Below are 18805 nucleotides of genomic sequence, written 5' to 3' on the forward strand. Positions count from 1 at the left end.
CTGGACCAGTTCTACTTCAGTTCAGAATCAGTCTGGTTGGGGTCCCGGTCTGGTTCTGGTCCAGTTCTGGTTTGGATCTGGTCCTGGTTTTGATCCGGGTCAGGTTCTGGTTCTGATCCGGTTCAGTCCCAGTAACAGGCAGTGAGAAGCTGAGATCAGATTCTGTTCAGGAAGCAGCAGAGAAACAAACCACTTCCTCCTGACCCGTTTCGCTTCACAGCGCACAACCTGCTGATGAGGACGAACAGAACCCATCAGAACCACCAGAACCCATCAGAACCACCAGAACCGCCAGAACCCATCCAGAACCAGCAGGAACACCAGACACAGCCTGGTTCTGTAACTCCTCCTGCAGCCCAGTGCATTCTGGGAAACGTATTTCTAGGCAGCCGAGGAATCAAACTGCAGAAAGAAGATAAGATCTGACACACACACACGCACACGCACACGCACACACACACCCACACACACACACACACACACACACTCTCTCTGCATTCCTCAGGTGAACTCATACCTGGGCCGGTCTGGACCTGTGAACTCGGTCGCTGTAACATTCCCACAGCAGAGGCTCTAGACTGAACAGAACCAGAACCTCTAGTGGAACTGGACCAGGTCTCAGCAGAGCGTGACCTTTGACCCTGCAGGTCACAGTGTGTGGAAGTGGAAGGTCTTTCTTCCTCTTGTGTTGTGTTGCAGTCGGTTGACCAGGAGGAACCAGGCGGATCCGATCCGATCTCCAGTTTGGATCAACTGGTTTTAATTTTCATGACGTTTTGCTGCCAGTAAACATTTATTTTGAAAAGCTGGCAGCTTCCTCTGCTTCGGTTCGGTCCAGTTTGGGAGGTTCTGTTTGAAACGCTCAGGAGTCTGAAGTTCTGCTGAACCTTCATCACTCTGAGCAGAAACCTTCTGGTTCTACTGGTTCTACTGGTTCCCAGCAGCTTGGAAGCCAGTTTGGCTTTATTCCAGATCCTCTTCATCATTTAGATTATCATAATCCAGATTATTGATCTGGATTCATGTTTTATCACTGCAGGAGTCCTGAGTGACCCCAGTAAACCCAGTAGGAACCCACCAGTGATCCCAGTCTGCAGTAACTGGTTATGATGTGTTGGACCTTTGCTCCCTTTCTGCAGGAACACCGCCTACTGGGCCGGGCGGTTCTGTTCTGGTTCTGACCCACGTTGAGGATTTGAACAGCCTCAGCGGTTCTGATCCGATTTGTTCTGACTTCCAGTTTCTGCACGGAACCAGTCAGAGCTCGTCTGACTGCAGCAGTTTCCATTTATGGAGGTTAAAGCAGAACCTGCAGAGGAGATGAAAGTCTCTCACACACACACACACACACACACACACGCACACACACACACACACACACACACACACGCACGCGCACACACACTTCCTCTGTAACGGTGAACTCGTTTTCTGAGTCAAGCTGAAACAGTTTGAAGCGACAGAGTGAAGAGGAAGTGGTTCTTGTTTTGCTGCAGCTTCAGTGTGAACTGGGTGTGTGTGTGTGAGAGAGTGTGTGTGTGTCCTTATATGGCAGAGCAGAGAGAAGTGTGTGTGTGTGTGTGTGTGTTAGTTTTAACATGTCAACACTTCAGAGATCCTCTGTTCACACGTGACACTTTTTAAGGGAAACTGGTTTTAGCTTCTCTATAGGCTCCGCCCACTTCCTGTCACCAGCCCTACTTCCTGTTGGGAGGATCAGACGGCTCTGATTGGCTGGAGGAAGATGAGAAGAACCCTGATGAAGACTCTGATGAAGGTCATGATGAAGGTCATCATGGCTCAGTTCAAACATCCAGATGAAACCAGATGTTTACCCTGAATGAAAAGAACAAACGTCTCCCAGTTTCTGGAGTTCTGGTCCGTTCCTCCAGAACCGGGTCGGGTCTGTTGGTCGCCTCACTCTAACGTGTCCACAGGCCTGAGGTCAAAGGTCAGGACTTGGTGACAAGTCCTGACCTTGTCTCTGTTGTCCTTCAGCCGTTTTGTCTCCAGCTGAGGATCCATCTGGACCAATCCGGGTCAGAACTTTAGCTTCCTACTCAAGTCTTTGCTGCCATATTTCCTCATGATGCCGTCAGAACAGCCCCACAGCATGATGCTGCCACTGCCATGCTGCTTTAGATCAGAGCTCGGTCTGGTTCTGGTCGTGTTGAATGGATTCTTCCTGAGCGGCTTCAGCTAAAGCCACAGGGGGAAAATAAAACAGTATGAAATACTGATGTTGTCCCTGTTTAATGCTTTATGAGGCTAATCTGTGCTAATCTGAGCTAGTTTGTGATAGTCTGAGCTAATCTGTACTAGTCTGAGCTAATCTGTGCTAGTCTGAGTTAATCTGTGCTAGTCTGAGTTAATCTGTGCTAGTCTGAGCTAATCTGTGCTAGTCTGAGCTAATCTGTGCTAGTCTGAGCTAATCTGTGGTAGTCTGAGCTAATCTGTGCTAGTCTGAGCTAATCTGTGGTAGTCTGAGCTAATCTGAGCTAGCTGGCTGAATGTGGCTGATCTTCTGCAGCTCTCAGGCCTCACTGATATTTTTCTCTGTGTTTCAGAAACTAGTTTGTCGGGACGTTTTGGTCTCGTTCCATTTCTTCAGCCTGATGCTCGACTTGCTCCATTTCCAGGCGTTTGAACTTTGACACCAATTTGTTTTTATCTGAGTTTCTATCAAGTTCTGCATCATGCTCTCAACTTCTTCTAACAAACAAACTGCCAGCAGTTTAACTTGTTTGTTGCTTTAACCAGGTTCATAATCTAAAGAGTTTTTGGAGGAAATGTTCTACTTTCTTCAGCTCTATAGACTCAGAGTTGTTCCGTCTTTGACTTTCAGCAGCTCAAATCCAACTTCCTGTCCCGCTTTGGCGTGAGTCCGGTGATTTCCTGCAGCCAATCACAGCTCAGCTCAGCCTGCTGCGTATCGCTTACGTCACAGGCGGCTGAGTTTGTAAAGGTCCTGTGTTTACAGAGTATCGCTTTAATTTACCACAAACTGTAAAATAAATTCTGAATTCACTTGAAATAAATATGTTGGAAAATAAATATACAGGCTGTAAAACATCCAAAATGTAAAAAATAAATATTTGTGGTTTTGTGTCTAAAATCACAGATTTAATCCAACATGAACAGGAAGGTTCAGTTTTTAATGAATCTGGAGAAAAACCTTCATGTTTATTTGGAGAAAAGATGCCGGGATATTTTTATGAACATGTTTCATGTTGTCTGTAAACGAGCTGCAGATCATTGGAGGATCTACTGCAACAGATCACTGGCTGGATGATCTGGTTAGATCACTCAGCGCTGATCAGGTTGCTGGTTCTGAACCTTGATGCTCAGTTGGGTCTCTGAGGTGGGGAACCTTCAGAACCGGAACCATTTGAGTCCAGTTAGCGCCTCTGTTAGCATCATCAGAGCTTCTCCAAGTAAGGCGGCCATGTTGGTTCTTCAAAATGAGAAAGTCAGTTCTGATAGGAAGCATGGTCCCGTATCCTTCTTCAGACCAGAACCTCTGACCCAGCAGCTGTGAAGCTTCAGGCCCGGTTCCGGTCCACATACATGATAAACATCCAGAACTTCCTGTCCGTCTCCTAGGTTCTAGGTCTCGTAGGTTCTGCCAGTAGTCTTTTGGACCCGGCTTACTAACCGCCCGGACCGGTTCTGATCCGGAGAAGCTGCTGCCCCCTGCTGGACAGGTCATGACCCCACAGCTGAACCCGCCGACCCGGTTCTGATCCGGAGAATCAGAAATTAATCTTCATAGTAAATTAGACCAACACAACCTGAGGATAAAAACGCTTTATTTCCCACTCGGTAACCATGGTAACCAGGTGACACCATGATGCTGGGGGTCGGAGGTCACAGGTTTATAATCTGATGTCAGTGAAAGGTGCTTACATCACAGCCAGGAGAACTTTAACCCTTCGTGTGTGTGTATGATGGTGTGTGTGTGTGATGGTGTGTGTGTGTGATGATGTGTGTGTGTGATGGTGTGTGTGTGTGTTCAGCTTTAACACTGATCTCACCAAGTTTCTCTCAGGTGAGTTTTTATTTTAAAGCAGCAGAAAAACAAAATATGGACCTGCTGCTGCAACTCCTGCAGACGCTGAGGATCGTCCTCCTCAGTGTGTGTGTGTGTGATGGTGTGTGTGTGTGTGTATGATGGTGTGTGTGTGTGTGATGGTGTGTGTGTGTGTGTATGATGGGTGTGTGTGTGTGTATGATGGTGTGTGTGTGTGTGATGGTGTGTGTGTGTGTGTATGATGGTGTGTGTGTGTGTGTATGATGGTGTGTGTGTGTGTGTGATGGTGTGTGTGTGTGTGTATGATGGTGTGTGTGTGTGTGTATGATGGTGTGTGTGTGTGTGTGATGGTGTGTGTGATGGTGTGTGTCAGCGGTCCAGCACGTAGGTCTTGTAGAGGCGGTTCATCTGCTCCAGGAAGATGAAGGTGAGGACGGTGTGAGGGCCGAGCCGGGCGTAGTACGGAGTGAAACCTTTCCACAGGGAGAAGAAGCCCTCCTTCCCCACGACCCGCATCAGAACGTCCTGACACACACACACACACACACACACACAGAGAAACAGAGTTAGAAACAACCAGAGGAAGCAGCAGCACCAACTTCCTGCCCTCTGACTCAGAGACTCTGCTGCCACCTGGTGGTCAGATGGCCCAGCTGCAGTCGACACCATGACCAGAACCGACCGGTCCGACTCCAGGAGCCTCATGTGGAAACGCTGCAAACACACACAGACCTCGCGCCGCCATGTTTGATGGAGCATCAAAGCTGACCACAGCTGAACCCTGAACCCGATTCAGCTGCAGCATGAAGGTCACAGCTCTGAACCAGGAGGAGGGAAAACCTCAGCCAGCTGTGACCTTTGACCTCTGTGTTTGAGTCGGTCTGCAGCAGATGACATGGAAACAATCTGAGCGGCCATTTTGATTCTCTGGTCGAACCAGCAGCTGAACCGTCACACCTGGCATCATGACTCATACATCTGAACTGTGGACGACATGAGGCCCCTGATGTTCTGGACTGGACCTGTCCTGACCCGGTTCCAGACCCTGCTGCAGAAACTCACCAGGCCGTTCTTGTACTCTGGTTTGCCGTCAATCATCCTCATGTTCTGGATCCTGGAACAGGAGAAGATCCAGTCAGCTGCTTCCGAACCAGAACTACCAGGTTCTGGTTCCATCCGGAGATCCCAGACAGAACCCGACCGTTTCAGAACCAAACATGGTGCGGCATCAGAACCGATGGAGGTTCTAACCTGCTCTGGACCCGGCCGTCTCACCTGGTCTTGACGATGTCGACGGGCATCGATGCTGCCGTGGTAACCAGACCGCTGATCATACTGGCACAGAAATGGCACAAGATGTCGTCTCCAAAGTACCCTGGACACACACACACGCACACACACACACCAACAGAAACACACACATCAGACTCGGAGTGGATTAGCGGTTAGCTCGCGGCGTGTTAGCGGTTAGCTTGCAGTGTGTGATCCTGACCTGAGTCCAGCAGCGCCTGTTTGGACTGGGAGTAGGACGCCAGCTGAGCGGCGTTGACCACCACCGCCCGGGCCATGGTGGGAACACAGCCCTGAAACAGAGTCAGAGATCAGAGCTGAGGTCACGTGATCAGAGCTGAGGTCACGTGATGGGAGGAGTGCTGCCTCCGCCTGTTTCTGACACACTGACCCTCCACAGCGTGGTCAGCCCTTCCTCTCTGGTGATGCGAGCCAGAGCGTTGAACACGTTGGTATATCCTCTCCTCTGGTCAGCAGGAAGTCTACATACACACACACACACCACCTGAGGTCACACACACACCTGAGAGCAGAGCAGCCAATCAGAGAGCAGCTCTCACCGCCCGTCAGCCGTCATCCTGATCAGAGCAACCTCCGCCGGTGTCCCCACAAACGCTCCGGTGGCGCCGGCCGTCATCCCGATCAGAGCCTGCAGGGGGAGCCACAGGTTACCCTGAAGGAACCAGGACCAGGACCAGAACCAGAACCAGGACCGGTTCAGATGATCTGACCTTCAGCAAGAAGTTGGGCGGCCGTCCGTCGGCTCCCGTCATCTTCTCAAACAGGATGGTGTAGATGCCCAGGCGGGTGGTGGTGTAGGTGGCCTGGCGGAGGAGCCCTGCAGACAGGCTGAGAGGACGTCCTCAGTCAGGACAGGATGGGACAGAGGAGGACAGGAGGACAGGATGGGACAGAGGAGGACAGGGACATGTCTCCATACCAGGACCAGAGTAGAGACTCTTGACCGTCCAGCGGTGGCTACATCCATCCTGAAACTCCTGATCTGATTGCTGATTGGCCGGTGCTGGCTAAGGAGGAGGAGACTACTCACTAGCGTTAGCTCTGGACAGGCTAGCAGCTAGCATGCTAAAGTTAGTCGCCTGTGACTCGTACAGTTTCTTTGAAGAAAATTTTATTAAGAAACTTTGTTGCTGTTCAACGTCTGTTAGCATCGTTAAACCAACACATCGTTGGACGCAGTGATGTGTTGGTTTAACGTTTCCTGTCATCCATCATGACATCATCATACTGGATGACACGGAGCTGAAGCTGACTTCTGATTGGACAGACGGCTAAAGGACGATTCCACCTAATTTTTACAACGCTGAGCGTCTTTAATTATCTGGAGTTTAAAAACTTCAACACCTTCATTCTTCAAACCAGAATATTTAAAAGCTGGTTTGTGAAACTTTGATTAGTGAAAGTTCAATAAAGTCCATCATCAGTGTGATCAGTTAGCGGCGCCGGCCAATCAGCACTCAGATCAGAAGCTACAGGATGGATGTAGGCGACTGGACCAGGAAGTAGGCACCGCTGGGAGGACAACAGGGTTTACTCTGGTCCTGATACAGCAGAGAGCCTCCGGGTCCAGATGGGTCCAGATGGGGCCCGTCTGGTGGTACTGACCCGGTGTAGATGCCTCCCAGTCCTTCGTTCTTCAGGATGGAGAACAGAGCGTGGAAGCTGGTCTTGTACTCGCGGGCCTTGGTGCCCTGGCCGCTCAGCTGCATCCGGTTCTTCACCAGGTCCAAAGGCTGGACAAACACCGTGGCCCCCATGCTGTAGGACAGAGAGGGTCCATCAGAACCGGGCCTTGTGAGTTACTGGGTGGTTCTGGTTCTGTTCTACTGAGCAGAACCTGAACCTTTCTGTGAACTCAGACAGCTGCTGGTTCCACAGCAAGCATTGATAATCCCTGCAGTCAGATGGGAGGTTCGGAACCAATCTCTCTGATTCCGAACCTCCTGGAGCAGAACCAATCAGCTCCAGGAGGTTCGGAACCAATCTCACTGATTCCGAACCTCCTGGAGCAGAACCAATCAGCTCCAGGAGGTTCTGAACCAATCAGATCGTGGCCAGTAAATCAGGTCACAGCGGATCAGAATCTACCGGGACCCGAATTACCGGGCAGCAGATTTAATCTGAACACCGGTCTGTCAGCTAGCATTAGCAGCTAACATGTTCTGAGAGTCCTACACCATCATGGTGATAATCCACCGCTAACATTAAACTGCTCACATAATGATAATAATCCATAACTAGCGTTAATCTGCCCCTGACAGCGCAGCGGCTCCTCTTCGCCCTCTGACCCCTGACATTAGCCCGTTAGCACCGCGGCTAGCAGCAGCACCTACCCGGCCAGACCTCCGAACAGGAACTTTATGGCCTTCGGAGAGGTCTTCGGCTTTGTCTCCGCCATGTCGACCCGGTTCGGTCGGTGGCCAGCTGCCTTCCTGTCGCCTCTGGCCCGGTCGGTTCCTCTGCTCTATCCCCAGAACAGCAGCAGCGGCAGCGGCCGAAGCAAGGTGACTCTGCTGGAGCCGCAACACGCGAACGATCCCAAACACACGAGCCAATCAGGAGGCGAGGCGGGACAACACGGAGACCAGCGGGCCAATCAGCATACGGGGGCCAAGAGTACAGCGATGAATAGACCAATCAGTGAGCGAGGACCAAGGACACGAAAATTAACGAAGAGAAACGAGTGGTTTGCTTCGTTTATTGTCCGGTTTAGTGTTCATTTTAACTTTATTATCAAACTATCGAGAAATCTGCCTTTTACAGTAAAAAACATTAAATTATTCAAATATTTATGTGAGAAGTATACGGCGCTGCTGCATCAACCCATTTTATTTTTATAAAAAATATTTACTGTAAAAAGTGAATCAAATACATAATTTAAAATGTGTAACATATCTAAACAATACAGCGACGTCTTTAACAATGTACTTTACTAACTAATAAAAAAAGATCTTTGTATCTTTGTGTATGTAATGTGCGTGTAATGGAAAGTCTTGTTGCCTTCACTAGATGGCGCTGCTGTGTTATTTGAAGCAAAGTTAAATCAAGTTTACACATAACACATAACAAGGCAGCTCAAACTGCTTCACATCATAGAAAGTCATAAAAACATTACATTATGTAATGAATGTAAAAAAAAACGACACTATTAACAAGTGGATGAAAACAAATAGACTTAATGAATGACTTCATCTGAAATCAACAGAGGAGCTGATAAGGTTGTCAAGATAAGGAGGAGGAGTCCAGTCACAGTCTGACCAATCAGAGAGCAGAACCTACAGGACTGAAGTTAGCCAGGAGCATCAGCCTACCTACTGATGACATCACTAAACAGTGCGCTGTGATTGGCTGCTGGATGGAGAGTTTCTGACTGACTCAGGTGAGTTCAGAGCAGATCAGCTGAAGATGGAGCTGCTGCAGCTGCTGCAGCTGCTGCTGCTGCTGCTGCTGCTCTGTGTTTCTGCTGAAGGTAAAAATCTCACCTCCTCCTCCAGCTGGTTACTGAGACTGATCACTCTAAACTCTGTTTCTGCTCTGCTTTCAGTTCAACATGACAGTTTCCGGGTTATTGGATGTTCAGACACGGACGGATTGGACATGATGACGCTGGATGGGGAAGAGCTTTGGCACGCCTACTTCATCCAGGAGACAGGAGTTGATACCCTGCCGGATTTTGTCAGCCATCCAAGTTTCTCAGGGCTTTATGAACAATCTGTGGGGCAACAACAACTCTGCAAAAATAACCTGAAGATTATCCGTACTGGTCTGAAGGACATCCCTGATCCACTTGGTGAGGAAAGATCAACTCTGCTTCCTTTCCTGCTAGAGAACAAGTTTAGATCAGACTAGATGAGACTGTGGGAACATTTGGACCTCTGGTTACTCCGTCTGTTTTATCTGACTTCATCCTCATTTGCTGTTTCTTGTACAGTTGAATCCAGATTATGGATCTGACTGTAATCTGGATTATGAATCCAGATTATGGAACATTCTGCTTCAGTATCTCTAGTCTCTTCAGGTTCAGGTTTATTAGAGTCCCAAAGGGAAAGAAATGCTGCAGCAAGTAAAAAAGAACAAATACATAAAAAATACGACATTCAGGGCATCAAAACAACATCAAGTATAAATCCAAACAATGTAGGGAGACGACCAACATCATCATCAACCAACTATTTCTACTAACATCAGTAGAAAAAATTAGAAATCAGTCAATCAGCCCCAACAGTCAGATGCAACTATTGCCTTGTGCTCCATTGTTGAGTCTCACACTGACCAGTTAATGTCTGGTTTGGTTCCAGTTAAGCTCCATGAATTCAGGCAGGAACGTGGAAATGTGAGCATGCAGGAGCTGTGGTCAACCCTGCAGTGACCCCAGCTCTGGCCGCTGACCTTCAGGTGTCCAGCTTCTGCTGAATTTCTCAGCATATCTGTTTGTTGATGGTTGCCCTGTCCAGTTGGTTGTGTATGTGCTCTTCCACCACAGTTAGTAAAACATTTTGGTCCTTAAGGTTTGACCATGGAAATATTGATTGTCTGATCCATGGGCTGGTACTCAAATATAGTTGCTGCCAATCAAATTCCTTGTAGTCAACTTGGACCAAGTTGTACTCACAATTTTTGGAACCACCACTAAAACGGTGGTTCCAAAAAATGGGGAGGAACCACACAAGATCTTGAAATACAGATGAATCTAGTTGGGCAGACTGGAGAAGATCCGGTTGAAGCCACATGACCTTCTATTTGCTGTGGCTGTTCATGTTTAAGGTGATCCTGCATGTGTTTGCTGACAGATCCTCCAACCAGCCTGCTCTACACCGCTAACATTGTGGAGCTGGGAGAGAAGAACATCCTGGTCTGTCACGTCTCTGGTTTCTATCCGGCTCCGGTCAACGTCTCCTGGACCAGAAACGGTCAGAAAGTGACTGAAGGAACCAGCATCAACGTTCCCTTTCCCAGTAAGGACAGCACCTTCACCCAGATCTCCAGGCTGCAGTTCGTCCCTCAGCTGGGAGACATCTACAGCTGCTCAGTGGAGCATCTGGCTCTGGAAGAACCACTGACCAGAATCTGGGGTGAGCGGCCTTTAACTAGACCAGTGGTCTCAAACTGCAGCCTGCAGCTTTAGATTGATCCATTCTTCTACACACTTGAACTGAATGTCTAAACTGCCTCATGCAATCCAGCTCTGCTAATGATCTAGCATTGGAACCAAGTGCTGAAGCAGAGACACATCTAGATCAGGGGGTCCAGAGTGGGTTCTGGAGGTTCTGGAGGTTCTGGAGGTCCGGCATCCTGCATGTTTTAGTCTCTCCCTGGTTTAACTCACCTGGATCCAATGATGATCATTAGAGGCCTGAGATGAACTTTGACCTGCTGAAAGGTTGTTGGTACCAGCAGGGAGGGAACCAGAACATGCAGGATGCCGGGCCTCCAGGACCCACTTTGGGCCCCTGATGTAGACGTTGGAGGAGTGAAGTTTGAGACTGTTGCTGTAGACAGAAAGCAGCTCAACAAGTATTCAGTGACTTGTATCTGTTTCTGTCTCCAGATGTTGAAGTACGCGTTCCTCAGCCCGGTGCTGGACCCGCGGTGTTCTGTGGAGTCGGTCTGATCCTGGGTCTGCTTGGCGTGGCGGTTGGGACCTTCTTCCTCATTAGGGGGAGAGAGAGCTGATTGGTCAAGGCTGATGGGTTTATGGACCTCTCTCTCCTGCTGTACTGACAACATTGTTTGGATCATAACACTGAACGTGTTACCCTAACCCTAACCCTAACCCCCATAACCCTAACCCTAACCCTAGCCCTTTCTCATTGTGGATTCATCAGGAACTTTGACAAGTCCAATCAATATTAATTCTCCTGGACTCATAAAGTGGCACTATGGTACTGATCTTTACTAGAAATATAATCTGAAGCTCATATTCCTCTGGAACGTTTTGTAATTTCACACTCATGTTTTCCTAAAGACGGTGAATTTCTGCTCCTCAGTTTGTTCTGGACGGAACCAACCAAACTGTCGGACTTTATTCACTATTTTGGTAATTTAGGAAACATGTACTAATTATTCTATATTACATTTTCAGCAGAATAAATGACCCTTCTATGAAAGGTTAACCTGGACCAGCTTTGTAGTTCTTGGTAATGTAACTGTTTAATTAGAAGTAGCTGCAGCATCTATCTTACTGATTTCTGCGATGAGGCCAGTTCTGTGTGGTTCACATCTTTATCAGTCTTTAGGATTCAATTCTGACAGATTTGTGTAGGTCAATGAGAAAAAAGCAGTTAATGTCCTTTTCAGACGCGATCTGACCTCAGTCTACTGCTGACTGAGATCAGATACCAGAGTTTTTCCTTTTACCTAACTTTTAAAAAACTTCTTGACTTTTTAAAGTGTCTGTAAAAGGTTATGCTTTCATTCCTATACCATGCTGGTTTTTATGGTTGGTGGATGTGTTTTCTGCTGACTGTAATAAAGAGACCTTGTCCTTCAGGTGAACTTTGTTCTGCAGGATTCAGATTTCCACTCAGGTTTTTATCACAGGAATCTCCTCATGTCTCAACCTGCTGGTGAAGCAAACTAATGAACATTTTTCTGCTGGCTGGGTGTTTAATGCGTGGTCTGAAATAAAGACTGTAAACACAATCTGTGCAAAAATAAGATGAGAAAATCTCAGTCAATAAGTTCTCAGTTTAATTAACACTACAAATATAACAAGAAATAAATTTTGTATTCATCTGTTTCCATCCTGGATGAGATCAGTCTGCCAGGTAACACATGACACGGCAGGCATGACGCCTTGTTCTGGTTTTTCCAGTACCAGTTCCTCAGGCTGGCTCAGTCCGTCTCCTGACCTGGAGGAATGGGTCCCTCTCTGCTCCTGATCCTCCTGGTTCTGGTCCAAACGGCAGGTAGGAACCAAAACTGTGATTCATGGGGAAGTTCACCTTCCTGAGACCAAGCGGAGCTGAAGTGTGAGACGCTGAGATGCCATTAAAACCACAGCAGCTCTCACAGCGGGTGTTTGGGATCTAATGTGTGAGGACGGTCCGATTGGTGTCCAGAACTGAACTGGACTTTAGAAACAGCTGAGAAACGAGCAACACAAGGGCTGAGCTCCACAGTTCCCTAAATACTGAGAGGTCGACATTAGGGTGGAGCTGGACATAATAGTTTATCTTGATGCACTGTGAACGATCCAATTCATGTTAGACACATAAAGGAAGTAAACTGTACAATGTAACTGGGTCATGTCCTGTCACAGGGGTCTTCAGCTCCAGGCCTCTAGGGGCCGCTGTCCTGCAGGTTGCAGCTCAGCTCAGTGCAACACTCAGGTCTTTATCAGGTCTGTGGAACCTGGCTGCAGACTGAGGCCTTTCAGCCTGACTCAGGTCAGTTGGGTCTAACAGACGTAGGACAGAGTTAAAGCTCTATTATTTACCACTTACTGTCCAAGCTATTGCAAGATGAAGAACAATCTTTCTGTTTTTATTTCCAAACTGCAGCTACTTGGTATTCAAGTTATTTCTTATTTTAAGCTGCAGATCAAATCAAAGATAGTAGAAGAAAAGGCTAAAGTGAAAGTTGAATCACAAAGTTTAATTTTAGTGTATTAAACATAAAGTGATAATTCTCCATCAGTGTTTGTATTTAAGTTTGGTTCTACTCATAAAATAATGAGGTTCTGTAGGTCGGAGCGAATCGATGACCTGCATTGGACCTAAATCCTGCAACCACTCAACATTAACCTACAACTCCTGCATGAATTTAGTTTACAGAAGCTAAATAAGTTATTTACCAGGAGATCCATAGAAATAACATGGGTTAGCTTGTTGTTAGCGGTAGCATCGTTATCATAGACTAATTATTTAAATAGCACAACTCGCTAAGGCAGAAACCAGTCCACAGCCATTTAATGATTCTGTTGATCCTAAATGTTTGATACAACCTGAAACTAAATGATTTGATTCTCCAGGCTTTTAAAACTTTCTTCTGGTTTAATGAGGTCAGCAGCTCCAGATAGTTATTTATGTGAATTGCCTCCATGAAACGACGTAAATCCTCAGGATTATAAGAGAAGTGTTTTTTTGAACAGAGATAATACGGATCATATCATAAATATATTCATATTTGTTCAAGATCCTCGTCTGTTTCAGTCTATTTAGAACGTTAGCTTCTCGCTGTGATCAGTTTTACTTTGTTTCAAACCAGAGGAATCCTCTTCTGGACCTCCATCTGAACTTAGCGTGTCATCCGGGTCACGTGACTGAAACCCACCAATTGGCCACTTTATAGCTTGTAGCTTGAGAATTTAATAAACTCTAAATGTTTAAGATAATCAGGAGTTCTGCATGTTTTCTTTTCCAGATGGTTTTCAAAGTCATTCAGTGTCCCGCTGCCTCTTTAACTCCACTGAGCTGAAGGACAGCCGGTACATCTACTCCTGCATCTACAACAAAGTGGAGTTTTTGAGATTTGACAGCAACATTGGGCTCTATGTCGGATACACGTCGTTTGGAATGAGGCAGGCAAACAAGTTAAACAATAATCCTGTGGCTCTGAGCAGGAGGCGAGCTCAGAAGGAGGTGTTCTGCCATCACAACTCTGGGGTCTTCTACAGAAATGTTTTGAATAGATCAGGTGAGTTCATGAAAAACTGCTTCCAGTTCAGGGGGCAATGGCTGACTGTCGGGGGGCAATGGGTGACTATCGGAGGGCAATGCTCCAGATGTCCCCAATGCCCTCCAAAGCCCCTAGTGTCCCCTAGTCCCCCATTGCCCACCCCTGGTGCCGGACCTGGGGCTAATAAATATTACCTATAACCAATATTAATCAATACCCAGTGAGTCACAGCAATCTCTTTTCCAGGGGAGCCTGGCCAAGACAGAAACTTGATTTATTAAGTTTCCAAACTTGGCCTGGATGAAAATCCAGTTTTGAATCTTGTGAGTTAATTTCAGTTTTTGCACCGAGGAAACGGATCTCTAACTCTCCTCTTCCTGTTCCAGTGGCTCCGTCTGTCGCTCTGAGCTCAGTGGCGCCCCCTGCTGGTGGACACCCCGCCATGCTGACCTGCAGCGTCTACGGCTTCTTCCCCAAACAGATCAGAGTCACCTGGAGGAGAGACGGACAGGAAGTCACTTCTGATGTCACTTCCACCGCCGAGCTGCCAGACGGCGCCTGGCTCTACCAGATCCACTCCAGCCTGGAGTTCAGACCCAGGTGAGACCAGGTAACACACACACACACACACACACACACACACACACGCACACCCGCACACACACACACACACACACACACACACACACACGCACGCACACACACACACACACACACACGCACGCACACACACACACCAGGGGAGACCAGGTAACACACATCCAGCAGGTCCAAATGGACTCTGTCAGATTTGATTTCAACACTTTTAAGTGTCTATCTGGATCCACACCAGAAGTTTTAATTTAACTCTTTTTGGAGAGTTTGTACTTTAACTCTAATTAAGTGTCAAATATCAAATCTGCTGGAGTTAATCATTTAACATTAACTATCACTAATTCAGTGTTAGATCTTAATATTAACTCTCACAGAGTATTTTTTTAACTTCATAAGAGTTCATTGTAATTAATATTAAATAGGTATTTTATTGCTTTGAACTTCTAAAAATTATTTGGAAAATAAACATTTAATAAAGAGGCAATAATTTTCTCAAATGCATTTATTTCAAAACGTGCTCTATAATTATAAAATATTACAACGTGGAACAATGTCCATGTTTCACATATTGCTTATCAAAAGGTCTGACATTTCAGCTGTGAAATACAAAATGCATTTTGCTTAATACATTTTTCTTCAACACAATATGGATGAAACTGTTCAAAGGAGAAAGTAAAGCCAGCAGTTCATGTAATATGAGAGTAAATGTTCTTTTAACAGGAAGATATTTGAACAGAACATAACAGAACAACCTGATATTCAGATCCTAGTTTATGTTTGTGTTGGTCAGAGACTGGCTTCTCTGTCCATTCACTAACACAGATGGTCTTCAGGCTGGACATCACCGTGTTCCTCCACTGCACTGGACCGTCTCCAGTCTCCCAGTACAATAACCAGTGTTGGTCTCTGGACCATAACAAGCAAAAAACATAACAATGAAAATGGAACGAAGGAAAACATTTTTACTGCAACTCTAACAACAAGCCTCAGTTACAGAAATGTGGAGTTTCAGAGATATTAACATTTACATAATCATTTATGGAGCTTGAATCTTTGAAGAATCCATGGAGGCTTCAGGATTCATCCACAACCAAACTGGTGCTAATATATAGAAAAAGGCAATAAAAGGATTAAAACATGCTGCAAAATGTAAATAAGACACAACAGCAGGAATAATGCTTTTAACATGAAAAAGCCTTTTACAGTCTTTAAAGGAAAAAATGATCAGGAAGGTTGATAAATCTGACCAACATTCATGTAAACATTCTGAGGAAATTAGCTCCTGCCGCTGGACGCAGGTAAAAATATTCAGTGGTGTGTAAATTGGAGCAACGTTGCTGTGGCAGGTTGACAATTTGAACAGAAAAAAAAACAGCTTTCAGTTTTAACTTGTGTCCAGAGGAGGACTGACCGCCTGGAGTCCAGACTGATGCATGTACTGTATATGGGCGGCCCTAGGCTGTCATAATGTAACAAAATAATTTATCAAACATCATTTTTATCAACCTCGACAGCCCATTGGCTGATTTTGTTGACGGACATTGGGCTTATCCAATGAAATCCCTCAGCCCTCCTTGGCTTTAAAGAATCATCTTGATAGTTTGATTGTTGTGTTACCATGGCTACAATATGGTGTAATCTTTGTGTTTGAATTGGGTTTGTTCACAAATACATCACAGCCAATAACCAATAATCAGTGATTGATTTTAAACTGGGCCAATAAACCTGGTCTCCCTCTCACAGATTCACCTGATCGACATTTAAACATGTTAGTGATGCTGAGGTTCTTAGTAGGACGGGGGGTTCTGGCTGAGGCCCCATATTACCTTGGGCCGGCCCTGGAGGAACAGCTGCTGCCATGCACATCTCTGGAATCTACCTGGAATCCACCTGGAATCTACCTGGAATATACCTGGAATATACCTGGAATCCACCTGGAATCTACCTGGAATCCACCTGGAATCTACCTGGAATCCACCTGGAATCTACCTTTTCTATCTACATTTTTTATTTCCGCCCCTGAAACGTTCAACGTCGTGAAAAACTATATTCCAGATTATTATGGATCTGTTCAAGTTGACCAAGAATTTAACTGAATGTTCACCGGCTCGATTTTTTCCAACACTGATACTCTGCAAACATTCATCATGCTAAGCTAAATATGCTAACACCGAGCCGTGATGTCTATCATACAGTTTGACCTCAGTTCAAAATAATAGTTATAAACCATCTCAGAAAAAATGACTTACCAAACGCAGTGAATCACTCAGACATGTGGGAAGTAAATGATCCTGAAACGACTTGGGAACCTGAGATTCTGGGACCAGTCAGTGAATGAACTAGTGCTACAGCCTGGAGGAGTTCAGAGTTCAGAAGTCAAGAGTCACTGATTCCATTTGATCACCTGTAGATTTGATACGGAAACATTTAACACGGGATTTTAACTACTAATGATATACAGGTCAGAGTTACATTAACAGAATGTGACTCTATAGAGTAAATTAACTCTACTAACACCAAAACATTTAATACTTTTCAATTTGCTGTGCACCAGGTGAGTCCAGGTAACACACACCAGGTGAGTCCAGGTAACACACACCAGGTGAGTCCAGGTAACACACACCAGGTGAGTCCAGGTAACACACACCAGGTGAGTCCAGTTGTCTCCTGAATGTGTCCAGACTGAGGCACAACAGAGCCTGCAGTGCTGTTGAACTCAGGTGGAAGATCTCAGAGAAAAGCTGCTACATAAATAAACTCCAGGTCTCCAGTCGCCGCCTGCAGGTTCTAGATGAGCCTCAGGTACAAAACGCTGGAATGAAACGGCTTCATTTCCTCTTCCTGGTGCAGATCAGAACCTTAATGACCTCATTATTCTGTTCAGGTGCTGCAGCAGAGGCTCATCTAAAAGTTACAGGACAGCAGCTCTAGAGGACAAACCTGCTGGTTCTGACCCAGTTCTTTTGGTTCTGACCCGGTTCTGTTCGTGTCTCCAGGTCTGGAGAGCGGATCTCCTGCAGGGTGGAACATGTCAGCCTGAAGGAACCTCTGATCACCGACTGGGGTAAGAAGGACTAGAGAGACCTGGAGACGGAACAGCTGAGATAACAAGTCCTGACATGTTGCTACCTTCCTCCATGTCCTCCTCTTCCTCATCCTCTCCCTCCTCTTCCTCTCCCTCCTCCCCCTCTCTCTCCTCTTCCTCCCCCTCCCCTTCCTCTCCCTCCTCTTCCTCTCCCTCCTCCCCCTCTCTCTCCTCTTCCTCCCCCTCCTCTTCCTCCCCCTCCTCTTCCTCTCTGTCCCTCCTCTTCCTCTCTGTCCCTCCAGACCCGTCCATGCCAGAGTCAGAGAGGAACAAACTGGCCATCGGAGCTTCAGGACTGATCCTGGGTCTGATTTTGTCTCTGGCTGGATTCATCTACTACAAGAGGAAGGTCAAAGGTCAGAACCAGAACCAGGTCACATTTAGAACCAGAACCTGGATAGGACCAGAACCAGGACTGGTTTAGAACCAAATATTAAAAGCAGAGCCTGTTCATTTTGTGCACAATATATAAATGCATCTGCATCGTTGCAGGTCCAAGAGTCAGAACCTCTCAGTCCAAACCAAATGCTTTAATCTGTTCATGAGACAGGAGGCTGAATGGTTCTGATCCGTCCATCTCTGACTCTGTTCTCTGGATCTTTGTTCCTGTTCAGATCTGGTCCCCGTCCCCACCTTTGAATCCAGATCCTGATCCAGGATCAGAACCCGATCAGAACCCGGTCTGCAGGAACTGAAGTTTGTTCTGGACTCTTTGGTCCAGATAATCAGCTGCTTCTCTCCAGGAACGTTTCAGGTTTATTAATGTTCACTTTCTGTGATTTTATTTTCTCTCTATGGTTTTTTATGAAGAGATTTTTCCTCAGTTTTGGGTTTTTAATAAAATCTGAAGTTGATATTCAGGCCTGAAGGAGAAAAGAAGAAAAGCTGCATCGTTTATTTTGATCATGTTTTATGTAAAATGTTTATTTCTGCTGTGATTAATGTTAGAAGACAGCAGGACTGGATCAGATATTAATTATTATTGTGATTTTAGTTTATTCTTCTGATTTCTACACTTTGGTGCTTCACAATAAACAACAGTTACAATAAAGATGTTGTTTCTGGTTGACTGGAGCCTGTGGAAGTACTGCTAAGTTTTGGTTCGGTTGTAGCGGTTGATAGGAGTTCACACAATATTTCCCATGGTGCTTAGCGGCATGTTTAAA

The 18805-nt window shown here is 46.2% G+C and overlaps 3 protein-coding genes across 7 annotated transcripts; 2 read left to right on the forward strand and 1 right to left on the reverse strand.

The window, feature by feature from the left end:
- Nucleotides 1-3792: 3792 nt before the first annotated feature.
- Nucleotides 3793-7888, reverse strand: slc25a11 (solute carrier family 25 member 11). 5 transcript variants are annotated; one of them, XR_004341692.1, is made up of 10 exons: nucleotides 7675-7887; nucleotides 6947-7099; nucleotides 6052-6169; nucleotides 5881-5969; nucleotides 5712-5802; nucleotides 5523-5613; nucleotides 5306-5405; nucleotides 5093-5144; nucleotides 4335-4555; nucleotides 3793-4145 (listed from the first exon to the last, which is right to left on the reverse strand). XR_004341692.1 is itself a non-coding variant. In XM_032581951.1 (10 exons), exons 1-9 carry the CDS (start codon nucleotides 7737-7739, stop codon nucleotides 4400-4402), a joined length of 915 nt encoding a protein of 304 aa, XP_032437842.1. In that variant the 5' UTR covers nucleotides 7740-7888; the 3' UTR covers nucleotides 3793-4195; nucleotides 4381-4399. The 5 variants fall into 5 exon arrangements, 3 of the variants coding, with proteins under 3 accessions (XP_032437842.1, XP_032437841.1, XP_032437840.1); XR_004341691.1 differs by having other exon boundaries at nucleotides 3793-4163; XM_032581951.1 differs by having other exon boundaries at nucleotides 3793-4195; nucleotides 4381-4555; nucleotides 7675-7888.
- Nucleotides 7889-8696: 808 nt separating this feature from the next.
- Nucleotides 8697-11836, forward strand: LOC116732025 (mamu class II histocompatibility antigen, DR alpha chain-like). The gene is made up of 4 exons (XM_032581957.1): nucleotides 8697-8810; nucleotides 8886-9131; nucleotides 10132-10413; nucleotides 10890-11836. Exons 1-4 carry the CDS (start codon nucleotides 8747-8749, stop codon nucleotides 11012-11014), a joined length of 717 nt encoding a protein of 238 aa, XP_032437848.1. The 5' UTR covers nucleotides 8697-8746; the 3' UTR covers nucleotides 11015-11836.
- A 244-nt stretch (nucleotides 11837-12080) lies between these two features.
- On the forward strand, nucleotides 12081-18690 carry LOC116732023 (SLA class II histocompatibility antigen, DQ haplotype D beta chain-like). Its single transcript, XM_032581954.1, has 6 exons — nucleotides 12081-12249; nucleotides 13706-13978; nucleotides 14347-14560; nucleotides 17551-17618; nucleotides 17882-17995; nucleotides 18254-18690. Exons 1-6 carry the CDS (start codon nucleotides 12201-12203, stop codon nucleotides 18289-18291), a joined length of 756 nt encoding a protein of 251 aa, XP_032437845.1. The 5' UTR covers nucleotides 12081-12200; the 3' UTR covers nucleotides 18292-18690.
- Nucleotides 18691-18805: the final 115 nt, after the last annotated feature.

This window comes from Xiphophorus hellerii, chromosome 14 (assembly GCF_003331165.1).
Source record: "Xiphophorus hellerii strain 12219 chromosome 14, Xiphophorus_hellerii-4.1, whole genome shotgun sequence".
Taxonomy (NCBI): Eukaryota; Metazoa; Chordata; class Actinopteri; order Cyprinodontiformes; family Poeciliidae; genus Xiphophorus; species Xiphophorus hellerii.